Here is a 20458-nt window from a genome sequence, read left to right on the forward strand (position 1 = left end):
GTGGGAGAGGCGAGACGGTGCTTAAAGGAGTCTGCAGACATGCGGGGCCCCTTGCTCTATTTCAGGTGAATGAAAGGGGATAGAAGCGTTCTGCTGCAGATAGAGAACTGTTCAGTTTAGAACGTGTTTGATATGAAACAGCACAGTGTCATAAAGTAACATGTGGCATTCACCTGTTACTGTATCCTCAGGTTCATCTGAAGTAGAGTATGTTGTAGAACCTTACTGAATATATAGTAGTTAAAAGACCACAAATACATACATTAATTGTAACATAAATAATGTTAACATCTGGACTGAGACTGATAGGCTACGAGAGCACCTTGTGGTGGGGACAATAAAAGGCCACTCTAAAATGTGCAGTTTTTACACAGCACCATGACACAGATGTCTCAAGTTTTTAGGGAGAGTGCAATTGTCATGCTGACTGTAGGAATGTCCACCAGAGCTGTTGCCATAGAATGTATTGTTAATTTCTCTACCATAAGCCACCTCCAACATCGTTTTAGAGAATTTGGCAGTATGTCCAACCGGCCTCACAAACGCAGACCACAGCCCAGGACCTCCACATCTGGGATCATCTGAGACCAGCCACCCAGACATCTAATGAAATTAGGAATATTTCTGTCTGTAATAAAGCCCTTTTGTGGGGAAAAACTAATTCTGATTGGCTGGACCTGGCTCCCAAGTGGGTGGGCCTTTGCCCTCCCAGACCCATCCATGGCTGTGTACTTGCCCAGTCATGCAAAATCTATAGATTAGGGCCCAATGAATTTAGTTCAATTGACTGATTTCCTGTAAATCATTGAAATTGTTGCATGTTGCATTTGTATTTTTGTTCAGTTTAGTTATGGATTACAATGCGACTCACAGCTCAAATGGCTGTGAGAGGTGGAGCCCCAATGTGGTAGGAGTGCAGTAGTGCACTAATGACTGACCACTAGAGGTTGAGACTCCATAGTGAGCTCACCCTTGAAGTCATCTGAACGCCTACTCTCTACAACCTAATCGGCCCAGTTGATTTATACTTTTGCATTTTCTATTATGGGAACGTGGGAATTAAACACATGAAGGCCTTTCTGCATTTGGACATGACTTTAAGGACTTTTTATGCATCCATAACCTGCAATCAAATATGCAAGTTATATTCTTCGAAATGGGAATTGTGCTGTGCTACAGATTTACATGGCCAAAAGTATGTGGACACCTGCTTGTCGAAAATCTCATTCCAAAATCATGGGCATTAATTTGGAGTTGGTCCCCCATTTGTTGCTTTAACAGCCTAAATTCTTCTGGGAAGGCCTCCCACTAGATATTGGAACATTGCTGCAGGGACATGCTTCCATTCAGCCACAACAGCATTAGTGAGGTCAGTTACTGATGTTGGGCAATTAGGCCTGGCTCGCAGTCGGTGTTCCAATTAATTTCAAAGGTGTTTGATGGGGTTGAGGTCAGGATCAGGGCTCTGTGCAGGCCAGTCAAGTTCTTCCACGCTGATCTCAACAAATAATTTCTGTATGGACCTCACTTTGTGCACGGGGCATTGTGATGCTGAAACACGAAAGGGCCTTCCCCAAATTGTTTCCACAAAGATCGTCTAGAATGTCATTGCATGCTGTAGCATTAAGATTTCCATTCACTGGAACTAAGGGGCCTAGTCCAAACCATTAAAAACAGCCCCAGACCATTATTCCATTATTGAAATTGTGCGAGAAACAGTGTGATGGCCTCTACTAAAAAGAGGAGCATTCCATCAGCTTTCTATAGCCTAGACGTACTATTTATTTCTCAACTTTCCTGATAGTAAGCACATTGCTTATATTCACAACAGGATTATAGCCTACCTAGCAGGCATGAAAATAAACTACGGGAAAAGCTTCCTCATTCACTAATTAAGTGCATAAAGGACATATATTTTTGGATACAGGTGCATGATAATGGTCCATTCCAAATTAAAACAAATTTCACTCATATATTATACAGTATATGTAAAGACAAGATTAAATCAAGAATAGTCTGATGGGTGATAATATAGCCTATCACTTGTGAATTATATCTTAGCAATTGTGAATGATGCCCAGCATAAGAAACAAATACTTTTTTTGCAACATTTTATAATCATAGTCGCACACCTCATTTTGTCACAACTTCCGCCGAAGTAGGTCCCTATCCTTGTTCAGGCGACGTTCGGCGGTCGACGTCACCGGCCTTCTAGCCACCGCCGATCCACTTTTCATTTGTTTTGTCTAGGTTTTACACACCTGATTTCAATTCCACAATGACTGTTTCATTATTTAACCCTCTGTTCCCCTATGGGTTTTTGTGAGTGATTGTTAATTTAGCATTTTGGTCTGTCATGGTGTGCTTGTCTTTGTTACTTTGTTTATTTGACATTTTGAGTAAAATTACGTTGATTGCTCATATCTGCTGTCGTGCGCCTGACTCTCTACACCAGCTACACATAGAACCCGTTACACATGTAGCTTAGCCCATAGGCCTACATGTTTTCATAAGGTTTGTATCACAATTAAAGTGGCCAAATAACTTCTTAAAATTAAGCACATGAATCCGCTTTACAATGGGTGTAGAGTCTAACTGGTATACAAGTTTGGGGAAGATCATTTTCACGATAAAAATGCACAATTGCATTTGCGGTCACCTTTGATGATGGTGTTTTCTGATAATGTTTTCATTCCCGCTTATAGCTTACTACCATGTGCGCATTGCTGCGCTTATAATATGAAGACATTGCCTAATAGTTTATTAACATTTTAAGCTAAACGTTCTGTTGCGTCGGCCACATTGCGTAAAAATGTTTTTTGATACTAGTGGTTGCATTAATTTGGGATCTATTGCATCCCACAACTGTTCAAGACTATGTTTGGAATATTTATTTCTCACACAGAATAGAATAGGTCAACTTTTGTACTATGGGGAAGAGTAGATTGACAGAGGCTAGTGCTTTTGCTGTTCACTAGGCCTACTCATCTTGTTGGCGGACGAAAAGTAAATGTGTACAGTTATTCCAATATCTTCAATACGCACCTCAGAATTGGATAAAGACATGCGCAGTTGCATCCCTGATGTGTCTGTCTTCACTTGTAGCCTGTGAGAAAGACCTGATCATATGATGGAAAGCTACGTGAGCGAGAGGTGACTCTGGCCGCAAAAGGCATGGATTTTATAGGGTGCATTAAGGCCACACGAAAGGGATGCCACCATGAAATAGTCATTTTCAAGTGCATGTCAAATTGAGAGAGTGACTGATGTAGTATGTGCAGCCTGCGCAAAAAAAACAAAGCAGAGCTCAAGCCTTTCAAGCAACTTTTTTCAAAGCATCATTAGTCACATCATGCAGCTTTACAATGTATTAAAAATCAAAACATATAGCCCTAACATTTGTAGAACAACTAAAGTTACATTAATAACTCTAAATTAGACATATAGCAGTACCTATTTCTTTGTTAACCACTCAACACGGAATAGCCGCATGTGCCCACTCCCTCAAATCGGTTGGAGAAAATATCCTTTCTATTTTATTCAGCTTTGTTCAATTGTATTCTTCATACTATTATACAATGCCATGGAATTCTAAGCTAATCTTGTCTGCTAAATGAACTAGTGTAGCCCACAGTCATTTGGCATAGCGAGATCAGGACCTAACATAAGGACAACTCAGAGTATGCTATTTTGTTCTTCTGAAATAGATTACATTTTCTTCATATCTTGCTTCTTAAGACCTGTGCAAAATAAATAATGGATTTATTGTGATAGCATAGGCTATATTACATGGATTTATTAGACTTTTAAAATGTAGAAGTTCCAAAGGTCTGCATCAGTGGCTTGAAGACTATGTGTGGAAGCCAGGAAATGCTAAATGTGTTTATGTTAATTAATGTTCAATTACCGTGAGACTGACAGTTATTTGCTTGACAATCACGGCTGACTAAATTTTGTGACCGCTGTTGCAACCGAGGACAGACGATGTTTGTGAGCTTGTGTAACCTACCATTTTGCTGCTGAGCTGTTTTTGACCATGGCAGCTCTAGCAGGTCAGAAATTTGAAGAACTGAGTTGTTGAAAAGGTGGCATCCTATGACGGTGCCATGTCTTCCGTACGGGCCATTCTCCTGCCAATTGTTTGTATTCGGTGATTGCATGGCTGTGTGATTGAATTTTATATACATGTCAGCAAAAGGTGTGGCTGAAACAGCCAAATCCACTAATTTGAAGCGATGTCCACATACTTTTATATACAGTATATTGTGTATCATAGGCCTGCAGTAGCTAAAGCTTAACAATATCCAAACCATACCAAACCTTCACAAATGTTTTTAAACTTTATTAGGGTAATATCAAAAGTAAGTCAAGCCATTGTTTATACAGAAAATACAAGTAGAAGAGCAAACGTAAACCAGAGAAAAAACGCATTACCCTCCGCTGTGACCCTCCACCCCAAAAAACCACAATCCTCCCCAAAGCAACAAAAACAATTGGACAACTCTCCCCTATTTTGGACCACCCCTCCCCCCAGTTTACATTTTGATATGTCCCTTAGAGCCATGCAAAGGAGTATGCCTCAACAGCCCAGCCTAGAGTTTTCCTCAGCGATTTACCAGGTTGAAATGTTATTCTGTACCCAAGACACTGGGAGCGGAGGAGTGCTGGAGATGAAAGGAAGGGTGTTTAACATGGAAGCAGAGAGAAACGGATGGTGATTACATTCCCTATTCAAACAGAATACATTTGGTTTCACTTGACTCCTGCATGGCACATTATACTGTGAATGTTCATACAAATAGAGTGTGCCAAGCAGTGAGATATTCTTTTCACAAACAAATCAAATATATGTTAAAGCATATCTATTCTGTTCCCTTACTGGTGGAATTTTGGCTGAATATAAGACTGCACTGGGAACTAACCTGGGCCAATCTGTTATTATTACATTTTGGCCAAATGACAGGAGAAACCCAATAACCCAATAACTTAGATCTAGAGTAGCAGAGTAAAACTATCAGCAGTTTGAAGCCATATTCCTGCAACAGATATGGGGTCTAATCAGTGAAAGGCTCCTTGAACTTGTAATAAGATTTGTCTTGGCAGGCAGAGTTATCCGAGGATCCCAACAGGCTAGTTCCAGGGGGAGACAGATGCTCCCATCCTCTTCTAAATCTGGACTTTGTCCTGCTTTGATGGAGAGATTAAGCCATGACCAGCATCCCAGTGGAGCTTTTGAGGATGAGGACAGTTCTTTTGAAAGGTTCCACCTCTCTTAGACCCACTGTGCCACTCATGACAGCCTTGGTGAGCCAAAGGCCTTGGCAGAATCAACCTGGCCTACCAGTGAGGCCCTGTATTTAATATTAGTTTACCTGGGAGACAGTGTGTGGAGGAAAGGAAGGAAAAGAAGGGGAGAGGCTGGGACAGTTTGAGCTGTAAGGGGCTGATGGGGCAATGGAAGCCCAGATCATTTCTAATTGGGAGAAGGAGAATAGGGGTGAATAATATAACTGTTTAAACTGCATGGTCCAAATGCCATGGTTGACAATAAAACACACCCTCCGCTTTTCGCTGAATGGATTTGGACTTCTGCAAGCTACAGCAAGGATTGTCGGTGCCAGTTTAATTTGGGCAATAACTTACACTCAATCTCTCAAATGACCACTCTTATGAATCTGTCACAGGTCTCAAACTAATCTTTTTTGCATTAAGTTTATTTCCCCAAACAAGATCAAATCAATAGAAATCACTTCTCGGTAGATAATCATGTCCTTATTTAACCTCTTTATTAAAAACTGTGAGGAATAAAAGTCACACAACGATTCAAGAGGAATCTGTGGTTAAGAACATGTCGGCCTACTGTATGTTATCTGGCTATGCGCCATGCCATAGGCTGTAGGCTTGTTCATTCAGCAGACAAGACTTGCTTACAAGTTCCGTGCCATTATTTTATATGATATGCTTTTATAGTAAGTAGAATGTAATTGAACTTAGCTGAATAAAATAGAAAGGAATTTTTTCCATTCCGGAGCAAGTGCGCATTTGAAGTGGCTATGTTGTGTGTAAAATTGATCATTGAAACAGGTCACAAACACTAGATTGACAGTTATTTGGCAACTTTAGTTGTGGATGATACAAACCTTAGAATGTCTTATACATCAAAACATAAATGGCTGCATAGTGCAACTATAGGCTATTTGTCTGCTTCTAACTCACGATCTCAAACACATAGATCCCTGAACGCAGCTCACTCTCCAGATCCCAATCACCTGGATTCTGATCACCTGATTGGTCTGCCATATAGCATGCTTCTGTCTGTTTGAGCTGGTTAGTATATGTAGGTAATCCTGTCTAACACGGCTTTTTAAAAATATATATTCCTTAGTAGAACTGCATAAGTGTTGCGCTCCACTTTCTGGAGAACAGGGTTTTGAAATCAGTGGAATTACAGTATGACAGTTAACTTAGGGCTAGGCCCCTTTTAATGTCAATTTCCGCCTGATGCACGTGACCAAAGTAAACTACCTGTTGCTCAGGCCCTGAAGCTAGGATATACATATAATTGGTACCAGTGGAAAGAAAACACTTTGAAGTTTGTAGAAATGTTAAAATAATGTTGGAGAATATACACGTGACCATATTTTAGCGCCCCAAAAATGAACACTTCCAGTTCAACTGTAATATGAATATCACTGTAAATCACAATTTCTCCGCTTTCCAGCTAAATCAATGACGCGACCTTCATGCTGCCCTTCTCTGCGTGATTGAAGAAGGCAATGGCGTTCTGCCTGATTTTTTTTTTAATTGAGGAGGGGGAAGCGAAGGCTACTGAGTAATAGTGAAATTTGGAGATATGTCCAACTTATTACCTCTAAAATGTTAATAAAACACTATAAAGAGCTTATAGGTGTCATTACATACCTATTTGAAGGTTTGTGTTGAATTTGAATAGGGTTTTTAGGGTGATGCTAAAGTTATCTTCACAAGTATACCGCGGCTGTCGCGGATTTTGAGAGTCATGATGGCTTGCAGCGATGACACAGAAAATGTATGCATTCAGTTGTACAATTGACTAGGTATCCCCCTTTCCCTGTCCCTTGGTGGAAAGCACTACCCCTGGTAGAAAGAAGCTGTATGGCAAGCAATGTGTTGAGTAATGCGTGCCATACGTGACGTCATTATACATCACAATGTATTGTACAGGGTCAGAGGGGTCAGTTTATTAAACTTTTCTCTGTTGGTCTGTTACCATGTCAGTCAACGCTTGAATAGAAACGTAGTTTACACCCAACACAGTCGCTACAGTCCAATTAGTTTTCATGGCAGCCTCGTTTAAATACCGCGGGAACGCAAAAACTGTACGGAACAGTGTTAGCTTCCGTTACATCTTCAAACTAAGGGCAACCATGGCATCCGTGATGTATATGGGTAAGATAGTCTAGCAAGCTACATTTTTAGATATTATGCATTTTTAATTTTGACAAAGTTATTTTTATTTCAAGTTAAAGTGTACTGTTAGCTAGCTAGCTAACGTTACTGGCCGGCTAACATTACGTGTATGATCATATTATTTGTATCTCAGAGCCATTTGCTTGGCTAGTTTTAGCCTACTGTTAGATTGCTAATATTGAACCTGGTTGGTTAGGTCCCTGCAGATCCATGCAGGGTAGTAAAGACATGAGTTGGGATTATGGTTCATTGTTTAGCTAGCGAGCTACATGTCTTCACAAAAGACTCCACTATGCAAGAATGCATTTCAATAGAATGTCACAACGACAACTGTTGACAGACGGAGCTGTTAAATTCGCTCTGGCTATCTACTCCAATTTCAGACCAAGGGTAATATAGTGTAGCTAGCTACATTTTCAGATATGACATATTTCTAATTTTGACATAAAGTATTTTAATTTCAAGTTAAAGTGTACTGTTAGCTAGCTAGCTAACATTAGCTGGCTGGCACATTAGCTAACGTTACGCGTATGATCTTATTATTCGTATCTCAGAGCCATTTGTTTGGCAAGTTATAGCCTAATTTTACCTAGCTAACATTGCATCTGGTTGGTTGGCTACCTGAAGATTCATGCAGGGTAATAACGTCATGAGTTGGGATTATGGTTCTTTGTTTCTTTGTTTCAACCCTTAAAGAGATTGGTGGTGCTAAAGCTTGTGTGAACGATGGTGTGAACGATGGGTGTGAACGATGTGAATGATGCTGAATGGGTGTAGACAAAGAAGAACTCTCCAGTAGGTACCAAAATATTCAAAGGCCATTTTCTCACAAGTGAAGTTACAAGTGTGTCAACTTTCAAAGCAGAAATACTTTCCCATTGCTCCTCAATTGCAGTGTATGATATACATTTTTGTTGCTAGGTGTCTCTGCTTTTATCCAATGTAAAAAACACAATTTCACATTGTGCTACAGAAGACAGAATCAAGGCGGTCGGTCACATATGTCAAATTAGTTTAGATTTAGAATGGCCTGTTATCAAATGGGCAAGAACAGGGGCAGGGAATAGCTCGAAAAGCTAATTGAGGCCACTTTGCCACCTGTTCGTTTTCCAATCATATGCTGTGTAGGCTACTCCGGTTATTTCACTCGGCATCAACCACTGTTTGATGAGCATGCATCCTCTTGCTGGATGACAGGTGATATTTTGCCCCAAACTCTGTATGCTATGTGCTCTCCAACCATGTTCCTGCAGACACCCAGTGCTTAATTTGGGAAACCAAGTGAAATCTTTTTGGGAACATTGATAGGAACATGTTTTCACAACAAAATATATTTAAACAACTGTTGACAGCCCCTCTCTCTGCACGCTCAAGAAAGGAATGAAGGAGAGAGGGGAGGACATGGAAATGCACAGTGGTGAGATATTCTGTAGCTAAAGGTAATGTGTCAGCTCATCAATTACGCAAAAATAAAAAAACATCCCATATTACTAGGCTATTCAAAATCAAATAGAAGGGAGGCTATCTTTGTAAGCCTGAACATCAATGAACCAACAGCATCGGCAAGGCCTATAGTTCTCTCCCAGACTCACGGATACAAACTTTGGAGCGTAGTTTATGGTAACCAGTCCAGCCAGTATGCATTATAATACAGTACACACTCAAAGGTGATTACTAAAATTTGTAACATTTTGGAGTATAGGCTAAACCAATTATGTACCAAAGAGATCTTAATTCATTTTTTCTTTTAAATATTTTTCTGCAATGTGTAATATGCAGTAGGCTATGTATTGTATGTTGGCACCAGTGGTGACCCTTCATTCAGGGCAGGGGGCTTGGGGGCTTGGGCCCCACCTGTTTTGAGCCCCACCTTTTGTGTTATTTTGTTATTTTGACATTTATATGTGTCACATATCAGTTTGCAAACAATGTAATAAAAAATGTCAATAAAACTGCATACAAACTTTGTCTCTTTTTTTTGCTTTCTGGAGTAAGGCAGCTCCAAAATGCAGCTGTTTCAGCCTACCTCAGTGCTTTCTGTGATGGTGGGGCAGTCAGTGGAAAATACGAAGCGTGGGGGTTGGTAATGTTCTCTAGTTGCGCCGTGATTGGCTCAGTGTTCTATCACTCATGGGGACACTACATCACCGCCAAATGTAAGGGTAGAGCTTGAAAATTCAAGCTCCGTGGGTGCTGCCATAGAGTAACATTAGAAGTGCCCATCTAACATGCTGACCAGACCAGACACGTCGCATGCATGAGCGTCGCAAATTAAATTTAGAAATCCATGTTATAGTATTATTGCACCCACACTGCTCGCGTGCACCAACGAGCGTCTGCGACACCAAGGGCTAAAATAGAACTCATTCCTAATTCTGACGCAGATCGCGCTGAAAGTCCTGCCTCTCCCATCTCCTCATTGGTTTATAGAAACAGGTACCCATGTGCCATCTCCTCATTTGTTATACCCACGTGGGTGACTGAAAGACAAACTGTTTTGCCGGTAGTTGTGGTAATACAATGAAAGTTTAGATGCGATTACCATATAAATTATACGATGAAAAAACCTGGAAGGAGGAGAGATGACTAGAAATGATTTGGTTGGCCGTTTTATGTGTGGATTAATTGTCGGAGTAGAGGTCCTTGTGCATTTCAGGTAAAATAACAAATTAATGTTTATAAATTAGCTAGCAACAGCAAGCTAGCTAAATAGGACACATTAACGTTAGCTAGCAAGTGCAAGCTAGCTAGCTAAATTACAGTGCCTTGCGAAAGTATTCGGCCCCCTTGAACTTTGCAACCTTTTGCCACATTTAAGGCTTCAAACATAAAGATATAAAACTGTATTTTTTTGTGAAGAATCAACAACAAGTGGGACACAATCATGAAGTGGAATGACATTTATTGCGTATTTCAAACTTTTTTAACAAATCAAAAACTGAAAAATTGGGCGTGCAAAATTATTCAGCCCCCTTAAGTTAATACTTTGTAGCACCACCTTTTGCTGCGATTACAGCTGTAAGTCGCTTGGGGTATGTCTCTATCAGTTTTGCACATCGAGAGACTGAAATTTCCCATTCCTCCTTGCAAAACAGCTCGAGCTCAGTGAGGTTGGATGGAGAGCATTTGTGAACAGCAGTTTTCAGTTCTTTCCACAGATTCTCGATTGGATTCAGGTCTGGACTTTGACTTGGCCATTCTAACACCTGGATATGTTTATTTTTGAACCATTCCATTGTAGATTTTGCTTTATGTTTTGGATCATTGTCTTGTTGGAAGACAAATCTCCGTCCCAATCTCAGGTCTTTTGCAGACTCCATCAGGTTTTCTTCCAGAATGGTCCTGTATTTGGCTCCATCCATCTTCCCATCAATTTTAACCATCTTCCCTGTCCCTGCTGAAGAAAAGCAGGCCCAAACCATGATGCTACCACCACCATGTTTGACAGTGGGGATGGTGTGTTCAGGGTGATAAGCTGTGTTGCTTTTACGCCAAACATAACATTTTGCTTTGTTGCCAAAAAGTTCAATTTTGGTTTCATCTGACCAGAGCACCTTCTTCCACATGTTTGGTGTGTCTCCCAGGTGGCTTGTGGCAAACTTTAAACGTCACTTTTTATGGATATCTTTAAGAAATGGCTTTCTTCTTGCCACTCTTCCATAAAGGCCAGATTTGTGCAATATACGACTGATTGTTGTCCTATGGACAGAGTCTCCCACCTCAGCTGTAGATCTCTGCAGTTCATCCAGAGTGATCATGGGCCTCTTGGCTGCATCTCTGATCAGTCTTCTCCTTGTATGAGCTGAACGTTTAGAGGGATGGCCAGGTCTTGGTAGATTTGCAGTGGTCTGATACTCCTTCCATTTCAATATTATCGCTTGCACAGTGCTCCTTGGGATGTTTAAAGCTTGGGAAATCTTTTTGTATCCAAATCCGGCTTTAAACTTCTTCACAACAGTATCTCGGACCTGCCTGGTGTGTTCCTTGTTCTTCGTGATGCTCTCTGCGCTTTTAACGGACCTCTGAGACTATCACAGTGCAGGTGCATTTATACGGAGACTTGATTACACACAGGTGGATTGTATTTATCATCATTAGTCATTTAGGTCAACATTGGATCATTCAGAGATCCTCACTGAACTTCTGGAGAGAGTTTGCTGCACTGAAAGTAAAGGGGCTGAATAATTTTGCACGCCCAATTTTTCAGTTTTTGATATGTTCAAAAAGTTTGAAATATCCAATAAATGTTGTTCCACTTCATGATTGTGTCCCACTTGTTGTTGATTCTTCACAAAAAAATACAGTTTTATATCTTTATGTTTGAAGCCTGAAATGTGGCAAAAGGTCGCAAAGTTCAAGGGGGCCGAATACTTTCGCAAGGCACTGTACATACATGTTTAATGATTTTTGACCTGACCCCAAATTAATGTCATTGGTTCAGAGTTTGTTTTGATATTTTAACCTGCGTGTCGTGATCGCGTTTGGTGTGGGGGGGCAAAATACATTTATGCACGATAGAGCACGATAGCGGACGATGGTGCACGCGCGCAGCCGGTTTGGGTTCCGTGTTAGAAAGCTCAAGGTCATTGGCCACAGATACAATTACGTCAAATCACATTATATCTACAATAGCTTTGATTGGACTGATCATGTCAACATCATACTCAACATCATACAAAATATTAGCTAGTAGACATCATCATGAATAAAGTCAACAATGTAATGTACTAGCAAATGCTTTTTAATCCATGTTAAATGAAGAGAAATAATGAAGAGAAATTATATTTAAAACATATCAGTGCTCATCGACCATTGAACATAAACATTACACAAGTTGGAAATAGCAAATTCAACAAATAGTGGTTTGGAAGGAATTAGCTGTTGACTGCAAGCATTGCAAAGCAATCACAAGCCTGCTATTCAGTGGGGTGGGTGTGTGGTTCCAAGTCTGGGATTAAGAGTCTCTTTTCCAAGCTTAAACGGATAAACATTCAACATTGGCCATGCTGTCAATCCAGCATGATTTCTGCCACGCCAAAACAACTCAAAACTCAGAACTGGGAAATCTGACTTCAGTGGGTTCAAGACAGCTGAGAACTCTTAAAGAAACAAGCTCTGACTGAGAAAATATGTTTTGACTGGTCATCCAACTCGGAATTGCAAGTCTGGAAATTGGGCCTCTTTCTAGAGCTCGGACCTGAAGATCACTGACGAATATTGTAATTGCTTTCATTGTCTGCTTATAGGCCCCCATTATTTAACCTACGGTTCTGACTTGGTGTACATTGAGAATATTGTAAGAAAGGCCCCTTTTCTGAATTCTGTTCCCGTACATTTCAAAAGTGCTGAACAAATAGTTATATTGAGTATGTCAGTCCTAGCTCGCTTATTAACGTCTTAATCAAAATTCAAAATCAAAATCAAAATTACAGATGGCCTCTTATCAGCTCGTCGTCCCCTTATGCCATAGTTTGTATATCACAATTGTTTTCAAACCCACATTTGTTTAAGCAAGTTAACCATGATTTTTTATAGGCTGTAAATTAGGCTGAATGAACTGTCTTGCTGCCAGACAAGGCTCCACTGATAACTAGGTGTGTTAGTGGTTATGGTGTTGGGACAGCTTTATATAGGCACATTGTTTGTCAGCGTTATAGAGCATTAAATGTATTGTGGCATTTTGTATTTATTTTACTAGGCAACTCAGTTAAGAAAAATTCTTAGTTTCAATGATGGTCTAGGAACAGTGGGTTAACTGCCTTGTTCAGGGGCAGAATGACAGATTTTTACCTTGTCAGCTCAGGGATTTGATCTTACAACCTTTACGGTTACTAGTCCAACGCTCTAACCCCTAGGCTACCTGCCACTTTTGCTGGCATATTTATTTTTAAAAATGTGGGGGGGATTTGCACCAACAAGATTTACATGCTAAAATCGCCACTGAATGGCACAATCATTATTTGAATTCAGGTTCTTGTTTTTTTTGGCTTGGGCTCATATATAGGCCTATGCATATGCTCTAATATGTTAATAATTTGAATTAATCATCACCTTAGAAAGTGCTGTCCATTTAGTTGTTAGGCTTTGAAACAACATCCATAATGACAATGTTTTTCAATCAGGTTCAACCTTTTATTGAATTTCTTTCTTCAAATTGATCAAGCACATTGAAGTGAGTTTAAAAGCAAGATACTGTTTGATGTGATTTTCAATTGTATTTGCATTGATGTCAGAGTGGTTAGAGGGACAATAGAGCCATGAGTACCAGGCCATTAGTGACATGATGGTCGGTAGTGAGTTGTGTACTACCAAAGCATGTCCAAAGTGCATAAAAGCAGATTACAGTGCCTTAACGGTCACGTGGAATTTTACTGCGGTCATGACCTGTGACCTCCAGTGTGGCGGAAATACGGTCACCATAACAGCCCTACACATGACTGCCGGCGTGGTGGTAATATTGTCACCGCAACAGCCCTACTCTAGCAAACATACACAAATTAAAGAAACTCTGTTCCTTTCAAACTGTTTTTTTGTAACTTTTCATTTATCCCACTGTACAGTACACACACCCACATATTGTGCACTCAACAATGAAAGGAGATAGACAGCTATTGAGAATAAATGTCATATTTTTCAAGGACCTTTTTCCTGTGCCTCTGTTATATTCCAGAGGGCATTTTATCACTTCATCATGAAGGCAGGACATATCTGCTTTGATAGGACTGTACTAGCTTAACCATTATGTTCTGTTGGGGGGAGTTTCAACCTGGTCTCAGAGCATTTCGTATTATTCTGAATGTAAATCCGTCACACTCCATTTAGAATGATAGATTACACTTTGCATGGTATGTATTAATTTGTGGATGTCCATCCCCCATTCCATATTATATGTTATGTTACAAATTGGCAAAACATACAATATGTTACGAATTTGCAAAAAGTTTGATATTTTACGAATTCTAGCTAGGTGGCTAACGTTAGCTAGCTGGCTAACATTAGCGAGATTTTAGGGTTATGGGTTAGGGTTACGTTTAGGAGTTTGTTTAAAGGATTAAGGTTAGGGTTAGGGTTAGCTACAATGTTTAGGGTTAGGGGAAGAGTTAGCTAACATGCGAAGTAGTTGCAAAGTAGCTAAAAGTAGTAAGTAGTTGAAAAGTTGATATTTTGCTAAAATGCTCAAACTGTCTATGATAAGATTCAAATCCGCATCCTTTGGTATGCTAGACATTTGCATTATATGCTCCCCATCCCCCCAACCAACCACCCTACTTTCATTGTTGCCTTATGTAACAATCTGTCTTATGTAACCATACCAAACATAACACAATGTACATTTTACATTGTTAAGTCTAGTCTATGAAACGAGGCTGGGAGTTTAGGTGTGATGAATAGAGAGACCATCCACAGCGACAGATTGATTTCTTCAGAAACTGGCATTGAGATAGTAAGTGTTTCTATTACAACACGGTAATCAAACTGAGAAAGATTACTGATTTGAACCTTCCCTCTTTACAGCCTATGCACTTTTGATACTTGTGAAGAGACAATGCCCTTTAATGTTCATGTTTATCGTATCTAATATGAATTTAGACCTGAAACCATGAAAACAAATAGGTGCAATGACTATTTCCGAAGTTTATGTTTAGTTCTCTTTAGATGATTTTAAGGAAAGGTTCTTACTCGGATCAGATAAGATGGAGTCGGTCTTCGGCAGGAACTGGTCGCAGCGTATACCTTGGTAGCCTTCTTTACACCTGTAAATAAAAATACATGTCAGTCAACACATTGTGAACTTGGGGTGAAGCAGGGTTTGAGAAATTTGGTTAAAGGTTATAGTAGATTGCTGACAAGTGAATATGCTGTTTCATGTATCGTTCAAGCTCAACTCTATTATATCTGTGTCAGATGGCCAGGAGCATTAAAAAAATGCATTGAATCCATCTTCCTTTTCTATTTGCTCACTCTTTCCCTCTTGCCCCTTCCACTTCTCAGAAACTCTCAGCCCTATCCCAGTGTCAGGCAGTAACTTACTATAGAAACATGTTCTCAGGACCATCCTCTGAAGCACACACAGATTGCATATAATGCATCACCTTTCCACACAGAGCATAAAAACTGCATATACGCTAAGGGGCTTACACCAGGTCTAGGTTTGACATATCCAAGCTCGAGCAATCCTCTAAAGGCCCAGAGCTTGTTTAAACTCAGCTTCTTTTGTCAAATTTTTTTTGGGTGCTAAAGCTTCATTTTCAGTCATTAGGCAGACATGCTATTTCACACATAGTCATGCATTAAACCTATGCATTGATAAATATGAGCTTTGCTGGAAAATGTGCCCACACCAAGACTGAGTAAAGCACGATTCATGAACATTTCTATAAAGCTATGCAAATTAAGTCATGGTTGTGGCCCGATCACATATTATATGAGTCACATTTGTTCAGCATTAGACATTTCCCAATGTCCATGAGCCAAAAGGAGGAGGTTCAATTTCTGAAGCCTCATACTGATGGAGACTATCCCCAATAAGAAGGTACAGTCCTACCAGGATCAGAGAACATAATATGAAACATGCAAACCGGTGACTTGTAACAAAAATGTATTTTTCATTCTTGGTCAATCAGCAGTTCCCCTGACAGCCATTAGGACCAATTGTGCAAGCTAGAGGGAGCAAGACGCTTTGATTAAACAGCCTAAAAAAAAACAGGGGGTGGTAAAGAGGAGAGAGACAGAGAGATTAGAGCTTAATTCACATGCATGTGCACACGCACGCACGCACACACACACCATGGTGCACATGACTTCAACAGATTTAACATGTTATCATTCAGATTGTGTCCACTCCGATTCCTTGAGAGAGGTGCAACACAATAAAACGGCAGTGTGTTTCAAATGGGCCCAGAAGGTTGCTTAGCAAGCAGGTGTATCCACGTAATTATTATTTCTCTCTATCTTTTCTAATGTCTGTCTGTTTTGGACCCAAGACCAAAGAATGTAAATGTTTTCTCTGGTGAATGCATGAGAATGATATAAGAATCAGTATCCTTTGAATGTATATTTGTGTATGGTGATTGTATTTATTTGTATAATGGGAAATGTATGTGCATATATTTTTGTGGATTATGTACATTTTTCCTTGGCCATAATTAAATTTTCGGTCCCACTATTCTCATGGCAGGCCTGTCTCCTGCCTGTATCTCTGTCAAGTTGCCATACTCTCTCCCACTCCCACTTGGCACAGTTTCCTGCCACTGCGTTTCTCGCCTGAAAACCTGCACCAGAATATTCATTAGGCTCTGGGACAAGTAAATGGAAATGTGAATGTTTCTCTGAAGGAGGCAGAAGGTATTGAGAGCAGCTCTGGTTTTAATTAGTGTCACAGTCATTAATTAGCAGGAACAAATAGGGGAGGGGGTTTGTAGAACGAGTTGTAGATATCACTAACCAATGGAGCCTGATGCACAAAGCTCAGTAGACAGGAAATAAATATAAATACAAGGCCTCAAGCTGTCAGGTTTAGCCGAAGATGTGGAGAACACACACATCACAACATATGCAGGGCATCAACAGACTCAAGGAGCACCGCAAGTCACACTGAAATGGAAAAGTTCAGATGTTGACATATGGAAAACAATTCTGTGTAGTATGAAACAATATACTCCAGTCTACTGTACTATCATACAGTATTGTATTACAGTGTATAATTTCTTGTTGTTCAGATCTTTTCATGACTTCAACATGGTATGACAATATTGCGTTTTATCATAGCATAGCCTACAATTATGATTTAGCCTATTAAAGCACTAAAGAACATTCATTGGATTGGTAGAATACTTGTATTCAATTTTCATTACGAAATGGTGGACACTGGGAAATGTCAGTTTAGTGCCTTAAGTTTGATCTGGTGAAAAGAACATTTAGCCTGGTTAGCATCTGAGCGCTTTGTGCTGACTAGACAGTGGGCCTTTAATTAGGCTGAGGTGGTATAATCCCAGGGGGCTGAGAGGTGTTAGCTTTGAACACTGACTAAAGGAGATAATCTTGTTACACAGAGGTAGCTACACATAGTAACAGATACAAGTTAGGAAGATCTGCTCCTAGCTGTCGGATTCAATCAAACCCGCCTTAGTAATGCTTACACTATAGCCCCCAAGTATACATGCCATATTTCCAAAACTGAAGCATCTGGAGGAGAGACCGCCTAGTGTATGAGTGTGTGAGACAGATAGAGAGAGGGAGAATGTACATGCGTGCAAGAGAGAACGAGCAGCAAATCACTTTCTGGCTACTCGTGTACTTTATGCTGTGTATTTTGGTCAATAATACTTCCTCTTTATTGTTTAAGTGCTATTCTGGGTTTGTGTGCCTTTAAAAGACAGTAGACATTCATCGTGCCCCATGATTTAACATCAGATGTTAAAAATCTCAGTGCCAAGCAACACAAAATAGATTATGGATCTAAACCATTTCCACTCATGTTACCGTCTAGACATTTTGTCTGAAGTCGGATGTGCAGCAACTGCCCCGAGTCAAGCGTGAACGTCTATATAAAGACAGGGCACCACAATACATTTCTACAACATTGACAGGACTTTTCAATGATTGTGTAACCTATCAGATTGCAGGCCAATTTTTGAGCATAACATTTCATTTTGGGCAAAGTGAGCAATGGATATACAGTATATTGTCTTGATTCTGTCCTCTTAGCCGCTTCACTTCACAAAACCTTATACTGCATGACCAAGTGGGCTTGACCCAATGCAAGGGTAGCAATAACTGTTAGCCACAAGACTAGTGTTCATTCCCCCTGCGCTCTCAGGTTAGGAGACCTATTGGAACAGTTGGTGCCGAAGAAGCACTCTCAGAGAGTCATTTTCTCAAGAGTGGACGAGCCATCACGCTCAACGGGGAAGCTTGACACCTACACAGGGATGACAAGAGTGAGGACAATGACCCCAGCATGAAAGCCGAAGGTCCCACACCTAGCAGTGAGGAAGAAAAAGTGGCACACCAAGATGAAAAATTCTACATTCCTATCAGAGACGTTTGCCTTTCCAACAGTGAGAGGAGACATTTAACGTTCTATAGACGGCTTGCAGTTGCATCACAAATCACCTAGCAACCGCACCAGGCGCCATGTTAGAATACCAGAGACTACTGTCTAGTGGAAGTCAGCATACCAGCAGAATACCACCCTGCATTCCACTGCTGGCTTGTTTCTGAAGCTAAGCAGGGTTGATCCTGGTCAGTTCCTGGATGGGAGACCAGATGCTGCTGGAAGTGGTGTTGGTGGGCCAGTAGGGGGCACTCTTTCCTCTGGTCTAAAAAAATATCCTGTCTTTCAAATGGGCTGTGCAATGGGTGTGCTGACTCTCTGACATCATTAAAGATCCCATGGCACTTATTGTAAGAGTAGGGGTGTTAACCCCAGTGTCCTGGCTAAATTCCCAATCAAACCATCATGGTCACCTAATAATCCCCAGTTTTCAATTGGCTCATCCTTCTCCCCTGTAACTATTCCCCAGGTTGTTGCTGCAAATACAAACCTGTTCTCAGTCAACTTACCTGGTAAAATAATGGATAAATTAAAAAGTCCACCTGTGTTCTGCTTCCACCAGAAATATTGGGAAGAGGCAGTGTTTACTTTTACCTATTCAAGTAAGTAAACATATTTTGAAAATGATCAAAAACAATGTATTATTATCTAGCTAGCTAACAGCCATGGAAGAGGGTGAAAGGATTAGCTAGCAGTTCCAACTGTCCGAGAAGGGTGAGTAGGCTCCTCTGGATAGGGTAGGTACATTTGTGGGAGGACAGTTCCAGCCCCTAGCGAGAAAAACTACGAGGACAGAGAAATATCGCAAAATAATAATTAGTGCTGTCTAATTTTAGTATAATGCAGCCTGTTTTTTTGTGATATTTTCTGTCCTCAGATACAGAGCATTGAAACCTTGAATGCAGATAAAAAGGTCCCAATGAATGTCCCAATAGGGCACAACCTTGTGTCCAACCTACACACAACCTTGTGTACCATGTATTATATGTGTACCTATGTTAGCAAAGTTTGTAAACAAAAATGCAGTTTAAAAGTCTCACACAAGGGGGCCTCCCTCAGAGACCCTGGGTTCGCGCCCGGCCGCGACCGGGAGGTCCGTGGGGCGACGCACAATTGGCCTAGCGTCGTCCGGGTTAGGGAGGGTTTGGCCAGTAGGGATATCCTTGTCTCATCGCGCACCAGCGACTCCTGTGGCGGGCCGGGCGCAGTGCGCGCTAACCAAGGTTGCCAGATGCACAGTGTTTCCTCCAACACATTGGTGCAGCTGGCTTCCAGGTTGGATGCAGTGCAGCTTGGTTGGGTTGTGTATTGGAGGACTCATAACCTTCGTCTCTCCCGAGCCCGACAAGATAATAGCTACTAAAACAATTGGATACCATGAAAAAGGGGTAATATATATATATTTATTAAAAAGTCACACACAATGTATAAACCTATTAAAACACAACCCGACTGGTTGTGCAGGCTTCTGTTCCAGCCCAGCACTAACACACCCCATTCAATTTATAAAACATAATTAGTTGTTAACCAAGTGTGCTACTGCTGGACTGGAATAGAATTCTGCTCACCCAGTAGATCAGAGATCAGTGCAGTGATGTTGGCCACCTCTGGTATTTACTTTTTTTGTTCACCTAAAACTATGCTTCAGTAATAATAGCCTACTTGTTACGAAGACATCTAACCTTTACATATGAGTTAGCTTAATTGTACACTTTGAAATTATATCAAATAGTGTTGATTCTTTGAAGTTACTTTGTGTTTAAACTTATTTTCATTGTTAACTTAAATGTATTATTCAAGCTGAATTAGTGTCGATATTGATTAATCACAGATCACAATCCTGCAATAATGAGGGGAAGGGAATCTGTTTCAAATTTTTCTGTGTTTCTGTGTTGTATTCTCAAATGAACATGTGCTTTTTGTTCAGTCATAAGCGCTCCAATTAGTTTAATT

The 20458-nt window shown here is 40.5% G+C and overlaps 1 protein-coding gene across 1 annotated transcript in view; it reads right to left on the reverse strand.

Moving 5' to 3' along the window:
* The window catches only part of LOC112255337 (pro-neuregulin-3, membrane-bound isoform-like), a 217345-nt gene that overhangs the window by 116057 nt on the left and 80830 nt on the right, over positions 1–20458 (reverse strand). Inside the window, exon 2 of the mRNA XM_024428342.1 lies at positions 15130–15203. Within this exon, the coding sequence (XP_024284110.1) occupies positions 15130–15203 (74 nt within the window). The remainder of the gene's footprint in view (positions 1–15129; positions 15204–20458) is intronic.

The sequence above is a fragment of the Oncorhynchus tshawytscha genome, linkage group LG01, assembly GCF_018296145.1.
Source record: "Oncorhynchus tshawytscha isolate Ot180627B linkage group LG01, Otsh_v2.0, whole genome shotgun sequence".
In the NCBI taxonomy this organism is placed as follows: Eukaryota; Metazoa; Chordata; class Actinopteri; order Salmoniformes; family Salmonidae; genus Oncorhynchus; species Oncorhynchus tshawytscha.